Source organism: Carcharhinus amblyrhynchos, chromosome 28 (genome assembly GCF_965287045.1).
Source record: "Carcharhinus amblyrhynchos chromosome 28, sCarAmb.v2.hapA, whole genome shotgun sequence".
Lineage (NCBI taxonomy): Eukaryota > Metazoa > Chordata > Chondrichthyes > Carcharhiniformes > Carcharhinidae > Carcharhinus > Carcharhinus amblyrhynchos.
Window position 1 is genome coordinate 9,100,706 of NC_137351.1, and position 19,639 is coordinate 9,120,344.

The 19,639-nt window shown below is 43.2% G+C and overlaps 1 protein-coding gene across 6 annotated transcripts in view; it reads left to right on the top strand.

Annotated features, from left to right (window-relative positions):
• Positions 1-19,639, top strand: part of LOC145359690 (A-kinase anchor protein 13-like) — a 415,021-nt gene that overhangs the window by 213,683 nt on the left and 181,699 nt on the right. For all 6 annotated transcript variants that reach the window (XM_080214440.1, XM_080214441.1, XM_080214444.1 and 3 more), the window contains exon 9: positions 18,495-18,561. In XM_080214440.1, coding sequence (XP_080070566.1) covers positions 18,495-18,561 — 67 coding nt within the window. The remainder of the gene's footprint in view (positions 1-18,494; positions 18,562-19,639) is intronic.

The following is a 19,639-nucleotide window of genomic DNA, read 5'->3' on the forward strand; positions in this document are numbered from 1 at the left end:
CTAATCATGTATAGAGACTAAAATACATTGGAAAACATTATCAGCCACTCCATTTGGAGGCATTCAGCTGTGCAGGGTAAAATTCTCAAGGTCATTGTCAGGAATAGGAATGAGTTACTTCCTCAGTCCATATTCAGTAACAATGCGCAAAAGTGTGGGATTTTAATATGGGTTTTATTGGCATGAAAAACACAATGGACATAAAAAGAGAAAATGGTCATCAAACCTCGGTTATTTCTATTGAAAACAACCTCTGGAAATTCCTGTGTGTGATTGGGGGTAATCTACTCTCCAAACTGCTATGTACTGTTGTGTTGACCATGAAAACCATCACAGCTTTCAGAATATTTTCTCTTCTTGTAAGAATTTACTAACCACTTTATCTGTTTGACTCAGGCTTCTTCACTGCCATTTTCTTTGCCTCTCCTTTCTCTGCCCTCTCGCTCTTTCTCTGCTCCCCCCTCACTGCCCCTTTCCCTCTCTCTCTCTGCCCCTCTCCCTTTTTCTCTCTCTCTCTCTCTCTCTGCCCCCCTCCCTTTCCCTCTCTCTCTCTCTCTGCCCCCCTCCCTTTCCTTCTCTCTCTGCCACCCCTCTTTCTTTCCTTCTCTCTGCCCCCCTCCCCCATTCTCTCCCCCTTCCTCTCTGCCCCCCTCCCCTATTCTCTCTCTGAACCCACCTCCCTCGATATAGTTTGACTCTGGCTGGACTGCAGGTATGAGAGCAGGACCGGACTCCACTGTGACTGTAAAATGTGGCTAACTATCAAGAAATCAGTGCGTTTAGGAGACAGGAGAGAGACAGGCAGCAAGCAAAATAAAAATAATAACTTGACTTATGCTTTGTTCTTTTGAAGAATGGTGTGGTGCTGCTTCTCTGAAAGTAAGACGTGCCTTTCATGGAATCAGGGGTGGGGAAAAGTGGCACTTTGACTGAGTTTGAGGAGCCAGAGGGAGCCCTGGTACTGCAGCCAATAAAACCTGAGGCCTGTTTAATCATGTGGGAAGGAGTGGCTCTATTGAAAAAGAAGCCAACAACACTTTTAAAAGCGTGTGGCTTATTTGAAGTTAATGGAGCAACCACAGGTCGTCCGGTGTGATTAGGAGAGCCGTGCCATAAATTAAGTTCAGGTGCAGCAGATCGGAATGATGTTCTAAGTCTGAACATGTGTCAGAAAATGAGTATGGATCATAAGGAGTGAACTTGCTCCTTATTTATCTGCACACTGTTGGGTGTTAATTACTATTTTAGCATCTTTAATTTAGTGAGAGATTTGAAAGAAAAGAGAATTTTCATCCACTTTCGCAATGTCTCTATAACTTTTATATGGACCTGTAAGTAACTGCAAATGACTTGGGTTTGTTTAGTCACGTCTGTGTTTTGTGTACAATGGATTCCCTATGAATATAAGAGACGATTTTCTACTTCAGTGCTTCTTGTGGGTTCCAGCAGCTTCGTAGAGAATTTGCTGCTGCTGTACTTCAACCCCTGCAGATTGCCTCGTTTCTTCCCATTGTTTTTCAAACCCTCTTCAATCTTTTCAGTTTCAATCCTCGTATATTCATCGTCCTCCCTCTTCCCTGCCCTTATTGTCCAACATATTCCAATTTCTTCTTGTTATTAAAAAATCCCTGCCAATGTCTTCCTTTAGGATCACTGTAACTATCAAAATCTGCTCAGAGGGCTAAACCTTCCTGAGTGGTGAGCGTCTCGAAGCCTGCGACATCTGTTCAACGATGTTCAAAGGGTTTCTGCACCCTTTGGTGTAATTTTGTGCTGTAATTTGATGACAGGATGGCGCAGTGGTTAGCATTGCTGCCTCACAGCACTGGGGGACCCAGGTTCAATTCCAGCCTCAGGTGACTGTCTGTGTGAAGCCTTCATTTTCTCCCCATGACTGTGTGGGTTTCCGCAGGGTGCTCTGGTTTCCTTCCACACTCCAAAGATGTGTGAGTTAGGTGGATTGGCCTTGTTCAATTGCCTGTTAGTGTCAGGGGGATTAACAGGGTAAGTACGTGGGGTTATGGGGATAAAACCTGGGTGGGATTGTGGTCAGTGCAGGCTTGATGGGCTGAATGGCCTCTTTTTACACAGTAAGGTTTCTATGTGTGAGCTGTGACAGTGCTGCAAACAACAGAACTCATGGGGGAACTCAGGAAACTATGGGACCGGCAATCTGTCTCCTTTCAACAGGAAATGTTACTAATAAAAAGAGACACTGGATTAAAAGAGAAAAATAAAGATGGAACCATTGATTTCCCACAGTACCAAAAGAGGCCATTGAGTCCATCAAGTCTGTGCTGGCCATGTCCCCACGCAGACTCTGTCCCTGTAACCCCATGTATTTATTCTGCTGGTCTGCCTGACAATTAAGGGGCAATTTAGCATGGCCAATCCACCTAATCTGCACTTCTTTGCAGTGTGGGAGGGAATCGGAGCACCCAGAAGAAACTCACGCAAGCGTGAGGAGGAAGTGCAGACTCTGTATTGACAATGACCAAGCCAGGAATTGAACCCAGGTTGCTGGCACTGTGAGGCAGCAGTGCTAACCACTGTGCCACTGCACCATTGTGATGGGAAAACTTTTTTTTAAAGTTAGTTTAGCGTTTTTAAAATCTCTAGCAGCAACTTACTATATAACGAATGACACAACAGTTTAAAATCTTCCCTTTCTGGACCTGAGGGATTGACTGCATTAAATTAACAGTGATAGCTTAAAAAGCTACTTAATGACTATTAATTGTAAGTTTTAACATTGTACAACCACTTAATGGTAATTCAATTCCAGCCATTTCATAAAGGGAGGCTATGATCAAGACCACATTGTGAGGGACAAGCATAAAGTAACATAAGTCAACCAGCAAGGCCTAGCACTTCTCAATTCATGGCATGTCTCATTATTTGCTGATCGTACTGTCTGTTTTGTGTACATAATTTTAATAATGGTGTGTGTCATTAACATTTTTTTCCTGGAAGACTTAGCCCAGTGTGTTCAATATGTACATTTCACAAGCTCAGCTTCCCTGGGGAGTGTCTGTAGAAGACCACCTATATGTTTCAGAATTTTCTAACTAAACAACTGAGAACCCACTTCTGTTGTATGTCCCTTTAACTGATTTGGAATCTACACTTTCTTGCTGAAAGAACAGCTCAAACTGACCTAATGTAGTGAACTGCAGACCAAGTTAGCAAAGAGTAAAGCTGATATGTGTGCAGGAATATTGCTAGTTTTAAAATAGATAACCAAAAGAGAAAATGCTGGAAAATCTCAGCAGGCCTGGCAGCACCTGTAAGGAGAGAAAAGAGCTGCCTTTTCGAGTCTATAGCCCTTTGTCAAGCTAAAAGTCATACAAGGTGTGAGATATTTATACTGCAGGGGGAGGGAATGAAAGATGAGTGATAACCAGGGAATAGCTGTCCCCAGAGAGAATGAAGGGTGTGAATGGCCAAATAGCAGAGAAGCCAAAATGTGGGGGGAGTGGGGGGAGGGTAGGAAAATGGATGGGACATATGGAGGTAATATTTAGAAAAGGAGAAGCAAAGGGGGAGAAAAGGTAAGGGAAGGGGAATAAAGTACAGGAAAAGAATGAGGGAGGGAAGAAAAAATGAAGAAAGGCAATAAAGAAATAAAAGGTAGAGGACAGTAAAAAAAAATTAAACAAAATAGAATGAAAACAAAGGGGTTGAGGTGGTGTATGCGCGTGTGTAGTGTGCGCAGTGTCACTCTGGAGCTCTGTCTGAAGACTGGTCTGTCTCTGGAGGCTGCTGTTTGAGCATCGGAAGACAGGTGCCTCTCTAACTCTGCCCAGAGGTGTTAAAATGCTTGAGGGCTTGTGACTCGTTTAAGCCTGTGTGCTTTTCCTAACTGATTCTGAAGAGCAGTTTACATCTGAGGACTGTTCCTTGAATTGGACCTATTGGGGATAACTAGCAGTTAAGAATTATACCTTGTCATGTTTAAGTATTTCAATTGGTAAAGGTTATGCTAGTTCTTTGTTATAGCTAAATTTGTATTGTTAAATAAAGTTTGTTTTAATAAAAGCTTCCTAGTGGGTCAATAGAATCACACCATAGTGAAATAGCTTATGCTCGTACTAATGCCAGAACCAAAAAGAAGTTGGTATCTAGGCTAACATCTTAATATATCTTGGAGTTCCTGATCTGGCCCCTAATGCTTCTTATTTCAACTTACTGACATTGTTCCCATAGCTTGACCAGTTAGGACCTCACCATACTTGTTCCCATGGTGGGTTCTGGGCAGCTGCTGAACTCTCGATATTGGGCCTGTGATTCCAAATCCCATCATGGACACTCACACTGGCGCAGTTATACCTGGGACTCCTTTTGTTCATATAAGCACAACTTTGAAAACTTGGAAATGTGTGGGAATTGCAGATGTAAAGATAAAATGTGATGTGCCTCAGGGACCAATGCTGGGTCCACTGTTATTTATTACTTGTATTTATGATTTGGATGAGAATATAGAAGGCATGGTTAGTAAGTTTGCAGATGACACCAAGATTGATGTCATAGTGGACAGTGAAGAAAGTTATCTCGGATTGCAACAAGATCTCGGTCAATTGGGCCAGTGGGCTGATGAATGGCAGATGGAGTTTAATTGAAATAAATGGGAGGTGATGCATTTTGGTAGATTGAACCAGGGCAGGACATATTCAGTTCATACTCGTTGGGGAGAGTTACGGAATAAAGAGATCTAGGGGTACATGTTTATAACTCCTTGAAAGTGGAGTCACAGGTGGACAGAATGGTGAAGAAAGCATTCAGCATTCTTGGCTTCATTGGTCAGAACATTGAATGTAGGAGGTGGGACATCTTGTTGAAGTTGTACAAGATATTGGCCACACTTGGAATACTGTACACAGTTCTGGTTGCCCTATTATAGAAAGGATATTATTAAACTGGAAAGAGTGCAGAAAAGATTTACTAGGATACTACCAGGACTTGATGGTTTGAGTTATAAGGAGAGACTGGATAGACTGGGACTTTTTCTTGGGAGTGTAGGAGACTTAGGGCGGCATGGTAGCACAGTGGTTAGCACTGCTGCTTCACAGCTCCAGGGTCCTGGGTTCGATTCCTGCTCGGGTCAATGTCTGTGTGGAGTTTGCACATTCTCCTTGTGTCTGCGTGGGTTTCCTCCGGGTACTCCAGTTTCCTCCCACAGTCTAAAGATGTGCGGGTTAGGTTGATTGGCCATGCTAAATTGACCCTGGTGTCAGGGGGATTAGCAAGGTAAATGTGTGGGTTTGCGGGGATAGGGCCTGGATGGGATTGTTGGCACAGAGTTGATGGGCCTAATGGCCTCCTCCTGTACTGTAGAGATTCTGTGGAACCTATGACTTTAAAAAGCTCTATCATGTCACCTCTCAGTCGTCTTTCCAGAAAAAAAACATCAGCCTATTCAATCTTTCCTGAAAGTTAAACCTCCCAGATCTGGTATTATTCTAGTAAACCTTTTTTCACCTTCTTGAGTTCCTCCCTCTCCTTTATTTCTTATGAGATGGAGACCTGTTCAAAGTTTGGTCTAATCTCTGTTCTTTGCAAGTTTGACATAAATTTCTGGAATCCCAGTTGCTTTGTTGGCTTTTTTAATGACCTCATTAACTTGTGTCGTGACTTTTAATGGTTCGTGTAATTGAGCCTGCTCACCTACCCAAATCTGTGTTTTTCTCCCCCATGTACGACGTATGTGACTTTCCTTTATTCTTGCTACCAAAATTTACCACCTCACAATTCCTTCGATTGAAGCTCTTTTTGGAGCACTGTCCTGTTACTAATGTAAACGCCTCTTTGGTTGAGTACTAAAGCAGACTTGATGTTCCAGCTTGTCATACAATGAAAGTTCCTCATGAGAATGAACTCGGGTGAACATTTACTTTTCTGTTGCATCAAGTTTGATTAGAGTAGATTTAAAGCTTTAATTTCTGTGAGAGAAAAGTAGTGTTTCTATGCTATGGTTACCCCTTTAACACAAAGCCTTGTACCCCTGCTCCTTGTGTAATTAAAGTAAATGGAGGCCTCTGGCTTTTACAAGATTGTGCCTTATTGCAGCTGAATAAAGTAGCTTTTACAACTGGATGCGTTAATGGGAGGGAAAAGGAAGTGGAGAGAAAGAGAGTGTTTTATCCCAGGGAGACTCTGAGGCACAGACGCAGGAAACAGCTATGTGGCAGTGTGCGTAAAATCCAGCTGATCTGAATAAGACCATTGACTGGTGTGCAATCCATAAGCTTGCATAGAGTCACTCTGTCCAGCTACTGTGAAGGAAAGAGAAGAGTGGGGGGGGAAGAAAATACTGCAGCTTGTTATTTTCACTTGACAGCCTACTTGGAAAACTTTTTGTCTTTTTTTTCCCTCTGACAATTGCTGCCTTTTTTTTTGCGTGTGTGCCTTCCCATGTGTTTGATTTTGAAAGGAGGGCGTTTATGCAACGGTCTCAGCTGTGAGGGCTTTTCCTGCTGTTCAGAGTAATTCAAAGGAAATCAGCAACACACACACACACATGTGCAGTAGTTTTGGTACCTCAGCTTTCTATGTCCCATGAACTACGGTCTGGTGTCCATGCTGTGGAATTTGTCTGTTTTTGCATTTCCCTTGCAAAATGTACGAAAGGCACAGAAGGCGATATAGTCTATCGGGCATCTCAAAACATGGGAGAAGCGTTGATGTTGTGCTACTCAAGGTATGTTGTTTTCTGGAAGTTTTTTTTATATATGTAAAAGTGTAGAAGGATTGTTAATTTGTCAACAAGTCTTGTTCAAACTTCATTTGTACTTTTTGAGATGCGGCATATCTTGAAGCTCAAGTCTGGGAATTTGATCTGACTGTTTTGGATTTGGCTCCTTTCCTGGTAAATTTGATGGAAAGCGGAGTAAAGCCAAAGTGACTTCATGCTCCACATTTGTCTGTATGTTACTTCTCACAGAAAGGATTTAGACACCTTGGTGGGGGTGCAGAAGGGGAAGCATTGGAATGGTGTTATTAATGAACTTTAACTCACAACTGCTGTGGCTGTTAAACAGGCTAAATTAAGTGACAATCTGGTAGGTGCTTTGAATGGGTTGTTGTGTCGTGTGCCTGCTCCAGCAGTTGACTGCACTTCATTGATTGCAAGTCAAGTTTAGTGGGTAACTAAAGTGTTCGTCTTTAAGATGATGATCATGGCCACATTTAATCATATAAATTGTCAGGGAGGGATTTTTGTTTGCAAGGCTGCACGCTTCTTGGCGAGATTTATCGTGTTTTGTGGATATCAGTGTTTGCAAGTCAGGTAAAGAGCAAGGTGTGTCAAATATAGGAGTTTTCCCACTTTCATCACTCATGCCAACTTTGTTACTAGCAAGGGAGAAACTTGTATTTATATAGTGCTTCAATCATCTTGAAGCACTGCACTTACGGTTATTTTGAAATGACTATCATTACTTAGCCAGATGCCACGGCGTTTTTACGAACAGCAAGACCCCACAAAAGAGCAATGAAATGAGTTATTTAGTTTAATCTTCTTTCTGGTGGGCTCTTGGTTAAGGGAGGAATGTTGGCCAGAGCCCCATATGAGCTCCCTGCTTTTCAAATGGTGCCATAAAATGTTTCACCATCTATCAAAGCAGATGGTATTTCAGTTGAACGTCTTAACCAAACAAAGGGTGAGAATGTAGACCACATGATTTCAATTTCTGTTCCTGAAAAGATTGAGGGAGAAAAAAAGTGAATGCTGTCCCAACTGTAATAGTTATGTATAATTATCTTTGAAACTGTATATTTCAGCTGGAATGCACAATTTAATAGTGAAAGCTGGGCAATAGCCAGAGTACATTATTAAATTATAACAAGGTGCACAGAATAAATTTGAATTTCGAATGTGAAACAGTGGAACAGTCTTTAATGTTTCCCTCTCAGGTCCTGCCTACAAAAGGATGCTGTTGGGGAACAATCACAAGCAAGCACGTTCTGGCAGATCCTCCCCATATGTTAGTATCACCGCATGGTTCCCATTCTCGAAGGTGGTATGCTTCTGGGGAGTCCTTTTTGTTTTAAAAAAAAATTGTTGCCTTGCTGCAAATTCCTATCTACCCACTCCTGCAAGCTGGCATTCCAGCTACCCCAACATAATATGTGGTGTGGCAGAAGATACAAGATGCTCGGAGGGTCATATAATATCCAAACCTTGGTCAATTTGGTGTTTAGACCATAGGACATAGGAGTAGAATTAGGCCACTCAGCCCATCGAGTCTGCTCTACCATTCAATCGTGGCTGATACTTTTCTCATCCCCATTCTTCTGCCTTTTCCCATAACCTATGAATCTCCTTATTAATCAAGAAACTATCTATCTCTGTCTTAAAGACACTCAGTGACCTGGCCTCCACTTCCCTCTGTGGCAATGAGCTCCACAGATTCACCACTCTCTGGCTGAAGAAATTCCTCCTCATCTGTTTTAAAGCATTGTCCCTTTAGCATGAGATTGTGCCCTCTGGTTTCTAGTTTTTCCTACTAGTGGAAACATCCTTTTCACATCCACTCTATCTAAATTGAAGGTCTCCCTTGCTTTCCTTTGATCAACCCTTTTATAGTCCCCACTGTTTGAATCTCATTAGCCTTTTGGAACATCAGTACAACAGTTGATACGTGCTTGGTCAGATAACCCAAGTAGCAACAAGATCTACAACCAGTTAGTATATTCCTGATAGTTCAGGAAAGAATTTCGGACACAATGCCGCAGGATGGATCCTCCACACGCTTCTCATTTGAGTGTTCAACAATTAAGCTGAAAGGTGGCTGATCTCATTGGCCTCAAGTTATTGCAACGGAAAGTATGAAACTTCCCTTTATAAACATAGAGGCTCGCCAAATAAAACCTTGGTTTCAGAAATGGAAAGTTGGTGGATATTCAACAGAAAATCTCGGGAATGTGCAGCACGTCAGTGTCCGAGAGGAGAAAGACCAGTTGATGTTTTGAGGCTGTGACCTTCATAACGAGGATTGCCTCCTGAATGGTCTTTTCTAGCCAGATGCTGCCATTTTTGTTCTTTTGCGCTAATTCAAATACAGGAGAGATGGTTCAGTGGATATTGGCTTTGCATTTGAATGTTTGCTTGCCACTTCTGCAAGAAACCAACAACTTGTATTTACATAGCATCTAGGAGGATGTCACAGTTGTTAGCACTGCTGCCTCACAGTATCATGGACCCGGGTTCAATTCCAGCCTTGGGTGACTATACGCTTTGAGTTTGCACATTTTCTCCATGTCTGCGTGGGTTTCCTCAGGATGCTCTAGTTTGCTCCCATAGTCCAAACATGTATGGGTTAGGTGGGTTGACCATGCTAAATTGCCCCTTATGTTAGGGAAATTAGCAGGATAAGTACATGGGAGTATGGCCTGGATGGGATTGTAATCAGTGCAGGCTCGATGGGCCATATGGCCTCTTTCTGCACTGTAGGGAAACTATGATTCTACAATTCTTTCACACAACACACCCCAGGGTTCAGAGGAACAATACGAAACTAAATATGGTGCCAAACCACGAGAGGGATAATCAGCCAGATGATCAAACTCTTGGTCAAAGAGGTAGGTTTTAAGGAGTGCCTTAAAGGACAGAAAGTGAGGCAGAGAAGTGTGTAGGGAGGGAATTTCAGAGCTTAGAGCCTTAGCAACCAAAGGTATGGATGCCAGTGGTGGAGCATTTAAAATTGGAGATGTGCAAGTGACCAGAATTAGTGGAGTGGAGAGAACTCACAGTGCCATTGGGCTGAAAAAGATTACAGAGAAAGGGAGGACACAGAGAGAGTTGGAAATGAGAATTTTAAAATCAAAGCATTGCTTGACAGCAGGTCAGTGTAGCTCAGTGAGCAAAGGAGTGATAAATGAACAGGACTTGGTGTGGATTGAGACATGGGCAGCAGAGTTTTGGGTGACCTCACAAAAACTGTGGGAGACCAGCCAGAAGGATGTTGGAATAGTCATGTGTAGAGGCAGTTAAGGCATGAATCTGAGAGGTTTGCATTGTTATCATGCCAGTTAAGACTCTTGAGATGTCCCCAACACTACAGAGCCAACAAAATATCTTTCAAATGTAGTCACTGTCATTTTGAAACTTGTCTTTCTGTTTGCCATGCATTATTTTCAACGGGTGAAAATACTCAACAGGAAATGGTTCCTGAGTGGAAAGAGGAATGAGGGATGAGCATTAAACCTGGTATTTACTGGCTCCTAATCTGAGCTTCACTCTGTTAAGGCCAACGTTCACTGTTTTCATTCGTTGGAGCTGCAACTTTTGAGGTGCATTATATTACTGTGGGTTATTTTAACAAAAATAGATCCTTGAGAAATAATCCTTATTGTTTACAGAACAATGCAACCCAACGGGTTGTTGGGTTGATTCCAGTGGACTCAATGAGATGTCAGGAAATGAATATACAGGCGTGCTGTAAATAGTTTTGCATTGATTTTTATTTTGGCTGAGTACAGATTGTGAGCACTTTTGGAGAGACGGCCGGGTGAGAGGGTTCATGAAGTACTTGATTTTAGGCTCCTTAACCCAATTGCTGCAATTATCTTGTTCTCCCTTTTTCTTTCTCTGGGGTCTCATTGAACCCTAAATTTGACATGAAAGGTGACCAAGCTCCACCGTCTTGAGAGTGGTCCGCTGTGCATACTTGGAAGTACAGGTCAGAGGCTGGGCATTCTGTGGTGAGTAATTCACCTGCCTGGTCTACTGCAAGTCTTCATATAACCCACAAGGTACAAGTCAGGAGTGTGATGGAATACTCTTCATTGCCCAAATGAATGACACTGCAGCAGCACTCAGGGAAGTACGGTGGCACAGTGGATAGCACTGCTGCCTCACAGTGCCAAGGACCCAGTTCGATTCCGGTCTTGGGTGGCTGTCTGTGTGGAGTTTGTATGTTCTCCCCATCTCTGCGGGGATTTCCTCGAGTGCTCCAGTTTCCTCCCACAGTCCAAAGATGTGTGGATTAGGTGGACTGACCATGCTAAATTGGCCCTTTGTGTCAGGGGGACTAGCTAGGGTAAATACGTGGGGTTATGGCAACAGGACTCGGGTGGGATTGTGGTCAGTGCAGACTCAGTGGACTGAATGGCCTCCTTCTGCACCGTAGGATTCTATGAAGAAGGGGCATAACAGTGGTTAGTACTGCTGCCTCAGCGCCAGAGACCAGCAGGTTCAATTTCTGCCTTGAGTGACTGTCTTAGGGAGGACATAAAAACTCCACAATGTCTGCATGGATTCCTTCTGGATGCTCAAGTTCCCTCCCAAAGTCTCAAGATGTGCAGGTTAGGTTGATTGGCAATGCTAAATTGCTTCTTGATGTCCCAAAATGTGTAGATTAGGTGGATTAGCAGGGTAAATAAGTGGAGCTAGAGATCAAGTTTGTTCCATCAGAGAGTTGGTGCAGACTCGATGGGTTGAATGGCTTGCTTCTGCATTGTAGGAATTCTACAAAAACCCAGCACCATCAAGGACAAAAGGATGTGAGGCAACCTGTCATTGCCACCTCCCAGGCAGTGCATTCCGGACCATCACCATCCTCTGGATAAAAAAGTTTTTCCTCACATCCCCCCCCAAACCTCTTGCCCCTCACTTTGAACCCATATCCCCTTGTGACTCACCCTTCAGCTAAGGGGACTGTTGATGTCCTTCATAATCTTGTACATCTCAATCAGGTCACCCCTCAGTCTTTTTCCTATGAAAACAACCCAAGCCTATCCAACCTCTCTTCTTAGCTTCAATGTTCCATCCCGTCCATCAATTAGAAGGTAATCCTTGTTCTGCGTGTATTTGGGGAGAAATTATACATTTCCAAAGAGCCATCTTGGTTTTAGCGTGGACCAAAGTTGAGGGCCCTACCATCAAGCTGGTGACAGTTCATAGAATCCCTGCAGTGCAGTGGAGACCGTTTGGTCCATTGAGTCTGCACTGACTCTCTGAATGAGTATATTACCTAGGCCCTATCCCTATAATCTCTCTCATTTCCCATGGCTAACTCACCTAACCTACACATGTTCGGGCACTTGAGGGACAATTTACCATGACCAATCCATCTAACCCACACATCCTTGGACGTGGGAAGGAAATCAGAGCACCCGGAGCAAACATTCGCAAACATGGGGAGAACAGGCAAACTCCACACAGTCACCCAAGGCTGGAATTGAACCCAGGTCCCTGGAGCAGTGAGGCAGTAATATTAATCATTGTCAGTTAATGTAAGTTTTCCCACAAGGGGTACTTCATTGCCTCAGATTGGCACTCAAATCACTCCAAAACATGGGATCTTTCTCTCTCATTTTCTCCAACTCTGATGACCAGAAATATTTTAATGTAATCGTGTTCAGCATATTGCAGCACAAGAGTGTGAGGAAAAAATAGAACTGATGAAGGATGTCTACCTCTTCACCTCAAGGACCTTGCTTGATTTCTCAGAGGTTTCAGATGATTGGAACAATCCAGCAATGGTTATTTTCTCTCCAGTCTAATGCAATGCTTGGGGAATTACTGTCATTGTCTGGTTAGCTCATTTGGCTGCATGGCTGGTTTTTGGTGCAGAGCAATTCCTCATTGGTTGAGGTTATTCAAGAAACTGGTTAAATCACCAGCAGTCAGCTTTCCCTCTCAAAGAGCAAAGAGCACATCAGTCTCATGAAGCAAAATAGAAATAGAAAACTATGAAGACAGTAATGTGCACTTCTCTATAAATATTTCAGTGTAAAGTCAAGACACTGCAAAATGGCATGGTGGCACAGTAGTTGGCACTGCTGCCCTACAGTGCCAGGGACCCAGGTTCAGTTCCAGGCTTTAAGTTTTTAAAGTTTATTTTTTAGACACAAATAAGGCTTACATTAACACTGCAATGAAGTTACTGTGAAACTTCCCTGGTCCGGCACCCGTTTGGGTCAATGCACCTAACCAGGACATCTTTCAGAGTGTGGGAGAAAACCCATGCAGACACGGGGAGAACGTGCGAACTCCGCACAGACAGTGACCCAAGCCGGGAATCAAATCCAGGTCCCTGGCGCTGTGAAGCAGCAGTGCTAACCACTGTGCTACCGTGCTGTCCCAGCTTGGATCACTGTCTGTGCGGAGTCTGCACATTCTCCTCATGTCTGTGTTGATTTCTTCTGAGTGCTCAGTTTCCTCCCACAGTCCAAAAGATGTGCTGGTTAAGTGCACTGGCCATGCTAAATTCTCCCTCAGTATACCCGAACAGGTGCCTGGGAATTTTCACTGACTTCAGTGCAGTGTTAATGTAAGCCTATTTGTGACACTAATAAATAAACTTTAAAACAAAAGGAATGATGCACATTTTTATTATTAGTTTATATACCAGCATTGAACAATTCTTTATGAAATTATTTAATCTTTATAGCTCAAGCCTTGTGGGAAACCTGACACCAAAACAGAGAAGGTGGGTGATGTAAGGTGGCTAATTATGCTAATAAAACCCCCGTCAAAAGTGGATGCATGCAGAGGGTCAGTCAGCAGCTGCAGAGAGCACAGTTGCTTGATACTTTAAGCTTGTACTGTAAAGACTGTCTTTTGGGCTGTGAACATGTTCCTTGAATAAAACACTGTGATACTTCAAGTTGCATCTGTACAAACACTGCTCAGGTGCAGTGTGCACTGGATAAAGGCTGCCCTGTCACTGGCAACATTTGTTGAAAAGAAAATTCTCAGGCATTGATTCTATCAGAAACATTCCTTTTATTTTAAATATAGAAAACATTTAAACACTGGTCTTGAGTTTAGAGCAAATGGTTTTCGAACTGGACTGTTGAGACTCTAAGGGTTCCCAGTGGTTTCTATATTTACAAAGTTCCTGGGATGTTAGGCTTTCATAGAATCATAAAATCCCTACAGTGCAGAGTCTGCACCAAAAACAATCCCACCCAAGCCCTATCCTCATCACCCCACATATTTACCTCGCTAATCCACTAACCTGCACATCCTGGGACACTAGGGGGTAACTTAGCATGGTCCATGCACCTAACCCACATATGTTTGGAATGTGGGAGGAAACTGGAGCACCCAGAGGAAACCCATGCAGACACAGAAAATGTGTAAATCCCCATAGACAGTGACCCAAGCGGGAATTGAACCCAGACCCCTGGAGTTGTGAGGCTGCAGTGCTAGCCACTGTGTGCCACAATTGTTGATGTGTACTAATAGAGAATGACTCCAACAATGAGGAGCTGATGCTGTCCTTCAAAAGTTAGAGTGAGGAGTTTTCAGAAATATAGCCGTTGTTTCTGGGTGAACAAAGAAAATTACAGCACAGGAACTGGCCCTTTGGCCCTCCAAGCCTGCACTGACCATGCTGCCCGACTTTACTAAGACCCCCTACCTTCCCGGGGACCATATCCCCCTATTCCCATCCTATTCATGTATTTGTCAAGACGCCCCTTAAAAGTCACTTCGTATCTGCTCTCTGTCTAAAAAATCTGCTTCGTACGTTTCCTTTAAACCTTGCTCCTTGCGCCTTAAACCTGTGCCCCCGAGTAATTGACTCTTCCACCCTGGGAAAAATCTTCTGACTATCCATTCTGTCCATGCCCCTCATAATCTTGTAGACTTCTATCAGGTTGCCCCTCAACCTCTGTTGTTTCAGTGAGAACAAATCGAGTTTCTCAAACCCCTCCTCATAGCTATTGCCCTCCATACCAGGCAACATCCTGGTAAATCTTTTCTGTACCCTCTCCAAAGCCTCCACATCCTTCTGGTAGTGTGGCGACCAGAATTGAACGCTCTATTCCAAATGCGGCCGAATTAAGATTCTATAAACCTGCAACATGACTTGTCAATTTTTAAACTCAGTGCTCCGGCCAATGAAGGCAAGTATGCCGTACGCCTTGTTGACTACCTTCTGCACCTGAACTGCCATTTTCAGTGACCTGTGTACCTGTACACCCAGATCCCTTTGCCTATCAATACTCCTAAGGGTTCTACCATTTACTGGATATTTCCTATCTGTATTAGACCTTCCAAAATGCATTTTGAAAGGTCTGAAATGGTGGGTGGAGGTGTCACACCATACTGAAAAACTGAATAATGCTTACTGAGAAATTGCTGAAAGGTGATTTCCTCTGCACCTACACACTGCAGTAATCTATCAAACAGAATTTGAGGTATGCTGCATAACTGTAATTATGGAAGGCAAATAGGCTGGTATTTATTACAAGAGGATTGGAATGTCAGTAAGGAAGTTATGCTTCAATTATATGGAGCTTTGGTGAGAACACAGCTGTAGTGCTGTTGGATTGTTTTGGTCTCACTATCTTCTTGCCTTAGAGGGTTACAACTCTGGTTCACTTGATTGCCAGGATGAGAAGACTATCTGGTGAATTGCAATTGAGTAGATTGGACCTGTATTGCCTGGTGTTTAGAAGAATGCAAGATGATCTCATGGAAACATGTGAAATTTTTGGAGGGCTTGACAAGGTGGATGCTGAGAGGTTACTTGCCCTGGCTAGAGAGCCTAGAACTAGGGGCATAGTCTCAGGATAAAAGATTGGCCATTTATGACTGAGATGAGGAGTAATTTCTTCACTCCGAGGGTTGTGTATCTTTGGAATTTGCTACCTCAGATGGTTGTGGATGCTCAGTCGTTGAGTATATTCACGACTAACAGATTTTTGGACATTAAGAGAATTGAGAGATAAAGTGGGAAGATGGAATTGAAGGAGAAGATTTAGCCGTGATCATATTGAATGGTGGCTCAAGCTCGAGGTCCCATATGGCCAACCCTTGCTCATATTTCTTATGTTCAGAAGTTTACAGGAACCTACAACTTAAACTGTTTTCTCCAAAGTTGTTCCCTTACAAGGGTACTGTTTCAGGAATGCTAGCTGTCCCTCTTGTACCTTGCCAAAGTTCAAAGAGAGAATAATTCCTGAGTGTCACAAACTAGTTGTTCATTGAGGATACTGTGGCTAGTGCTGTCCAACAAAGATTGCTGCATAGCATGCAGAAGTGAGACCCCCTTCACCCCCTTGGCACTGAGGCTAAAAGTCATGCCCTGAGTCAGAACTATTTTGGCAACTGTTACAAATAAACTTGTTGGCGGAAAGGAGGTTTTATTGAAAGTTTCTTTATTCAGTCACAGTAAATAATGCATGTTTTGTCAAGTGACAAGTTCGTAATGGGGCATGTTTAGTTGAGGGCCTAACAGTATCCTGTAGCAACCATTTAAATGCAAGAACTCAACGAATGACATCTATTGACTGCGAGGAAAACATTTTGCGTTCCATGAGTTATAGTTGGAGCCAAACAGGAAACTGGTTTCCAATTACTCAATTTGATTACCTTATTTGGGAAACTCATTTAGCCATTATTTCTATGATGTATTTAATTGTCTCTGAGTGCACTTTTTACATTTTCAAACGCAATGGAGTTTCTTCTACTTCCACCCCTACAACCACTCCACATATCAAATATACATTAGTTCAGGAAAGGTGGCAGAGTGGTTAGCACTACTGCCTCACAGCTCCAGGGACCTAGGTTCGATTTCCAGCTTGGGTCACTGCCTATCTGCACAATCTCCCCATGTCTGTGTGTGTTTTCTCCAGGTGCTCTGGTTTCCTCCCATAGTCCAGAGATGTGTGGGTTAGGTGGATTGGCCATACTAAATTGCCCCTTAGTGTCCCAGGATGCATTGGTTAGAGGGATTAGCGGGGTAAATCTGTAGGGTCATGGGGATAAGACTTTGGTGGGATTGTTGTCTGTGCAGACTTGATGGGCCAAATGGCCTCCTTCAGCACTCTGGATTCTAGGATGTTGTGCATTCGCTTGTTGGGTCAGAACTTACAGATTTAAATCTCACTGTGGAATTGAAGATGCAATCTAGACTGACACTGTGGTCCAGTGCTGCAAAAGTGCTGAACTATCAAATAAAACTGTTGGACTTAAACCTGGTGTTGTGAGACTTCTTACTGTGTTTACCCCAGTCCAACGCTGGAATCTCCACATCATGAAGTGCTGAACTGTCAGAGGTGCCCACTTTTGCTAAGGGATTCAACCTAAAGCCTTGTTTACCTAATAATTCACATGACAATTAAAGAGCCGGAACATAACAGTGATCATATTTTTTTTAAAAAAGGAAAAACCCAATTTGGAGTTAAAGCACTGAGACCATGATGCATTATTAGCTGCAGCCAAATTTTCTCCTCCTTCACCCACTTTCTGGTTCTGCAGCCTTTCCTTGAGCATCTGTTGATGTTAACCTGAGAAAAGAGGAAAATGGAATTATTCGAGGCCTGAAAGTATACTGTTCACCAGTGCTGCAGTTTGTTACTTCCAGCACCACAATCCAGCCCCAGTTGCTGTTCCTTCCTGAATCCCAATTTATTCAAAAACACCTGCACCCCTTTCTTTAAGTGAAAAAGAATTACAACTGAAGACATAACAGAACCGCAAGACTGTCAAACTTCCTGCCTCCCTTAATCTTGCCTTGAACAAGGGCCAAGACCAATGGCTCAAGTCTCAACCAAGATCAGAAAGAGCGGGAGATAAGATGAGAGAAATAACAAATGTTAGCAGCCGATGGCACCAAGCTTAGGTCTAAAAGTGATGAGAGGAAAGGGAGGTGAGTTGTTCTGCCGTTCCAAAGTCCTGAGAAAAGAAATTAAAATTAGAAAGTGATGCAATGACCTTTTATTTCAGCACAGTGAGAGTTCAGACAGAAAGGTGGGGCGATGTATTTGCAAGCTTTCTTTGGCACCTTAACCCCACTTCTTTAACTGCCTCAAAATGCCATGCTCACTGTCGATTTGAGAAGCGATGTAGCAGCCTGTACGTGAAAGCAGTCTGTGCGGATGTATTGTCTTCAGATGTGCTGTTGCAGGGGTCCCAGAGTGGAGGCTGATAGCTGTAGTTGGATAATAATGTCAGTCAGTCCTGTGTTGGCCCTGTCTAACGCAGCTGCTCCGAGACTATGCTGTGGGTGGACATTAACCGAGTGACTAGAAATCTTGCAGCTGAAGTCTGGAGATTTGAGCAGCTTCCCAGACCTGCCAACAGGATGTGTGCGCCGATTGTCAACTACATTCATTTATTTTTCTCCAAAGATTTGAAAGAGCGATATTTGAAACGGAGGTTGGGGGAGGGGGGAATAATAGCCTACGTTACTGAAAACCTCAATTAAAAATAGATTGTGCTGGTTATTGGAGCTTTGACACACAGAATCACTCGCAAAAATGTAAGATCATCTTTTGCTTTCAGATACCGATTGCCCTAGCTTCAGATTTTTAAATAAAAGTCAGTTGACTCTCAAGCTGTTTATAATTAACATATGCAAAATGTTCTTTTGTTAGAACTATACAGTAGCTTTTGGCACTGGCCACAGCCACCACTGCAAGCTAAACTGTTGCTGCTCTGAACTGGTTAGCCGCCTGGGCAGTCATTACTTTTGCAGTTATCTTTAATTCCCTCGTGGAGAGCGCTTCATTGTGACCTGCCTGCTTTTACTTTTCAGATCAGTCGTGAGAGCTGGTGTCCTGATCCTACCCTGGTGCAAACTAAACAAAGTACCAATACAGCCGGTGAGTAAACCTTCACTGAGTAGCACAGGTAGAACAGTAAGATGGCTTGTGATCCAAAGTCTGCTTTGCTAATGATAAGTCAATCAAAAAAAGGCCTGAAGAACTACGATAATGGGTCATTATCTGAGGAATCAAAGCAAATTGAGATCTGTGAGATTTTTTTTTACTAAAAGTTTCAGATTATCCCAATGAAATCACCTTCATCTGATCGTGATGTTTCCTGGTGCCGAGTCTTGGTGTTGCTGCCTCACAGAGCCAGAGACCGGGGTTCGATTCTCGGTTTGGGTTGCTGATTGTGTGGAGTCTCCACGTTCTCCCTGCATCTGTATGAGTTTCCTCGGGTGCTCCGGTTTCCTCCCACAGTCCGAAAGCCATATTGATTAGGTGCATTGGCCATGCTAAATTCTCCCTCAGTGTATCCGAACAGGTGCTGGGGTGTGGCAAACAGGGGTTGTCACAGTTACTTCATTGTAGTGTTAATGTAAGCCTACTTGTTACATTAATAAACAAATTAAATCAGTAAATTGAGATATATGAAACTTTAAATTTCAGATTATCCCAATGAAATCACCTTTGCCCAATCTTTATGTCACAAAGAACAGTACAGCACGGGAACAGGCCCTTCGGCCCACCGAGTCTGTGCAACACAGACGCGCCTCTCATTTAATATTTTCTTGCCTCTATGCGGTCCATATCCCTGTATTCCCCGCCTATTCATGTATCTATCCGGTGCCTCTGAACGTTGTTACAGAGTCTACTTCCACCACCTTCTCCGGCAACACATTCCAGAAATTTACCAGCTTCTGTGTGGAAAAACTTGCACCTTATATCTCTTTTAAACTTTTCCCCTCTCACTCTTAACCTATGCCCCCGAGTAATTGACTCTTCAGCCCACTCTATCTGACATAATCTTGAACTTCTATCAGCCCCCCACCCCCTCCCCCTTATCTTCCGATGCTCCAATGAAAACAATCCAAGTTTATTCAACCTTTCTTCGTGGTCCATAGCCTCCAATCCAAGCAACATCTTGGTAAATCTCTTCTGCACTTCTTCCAATGCATCAACATCCTTCTGGTTG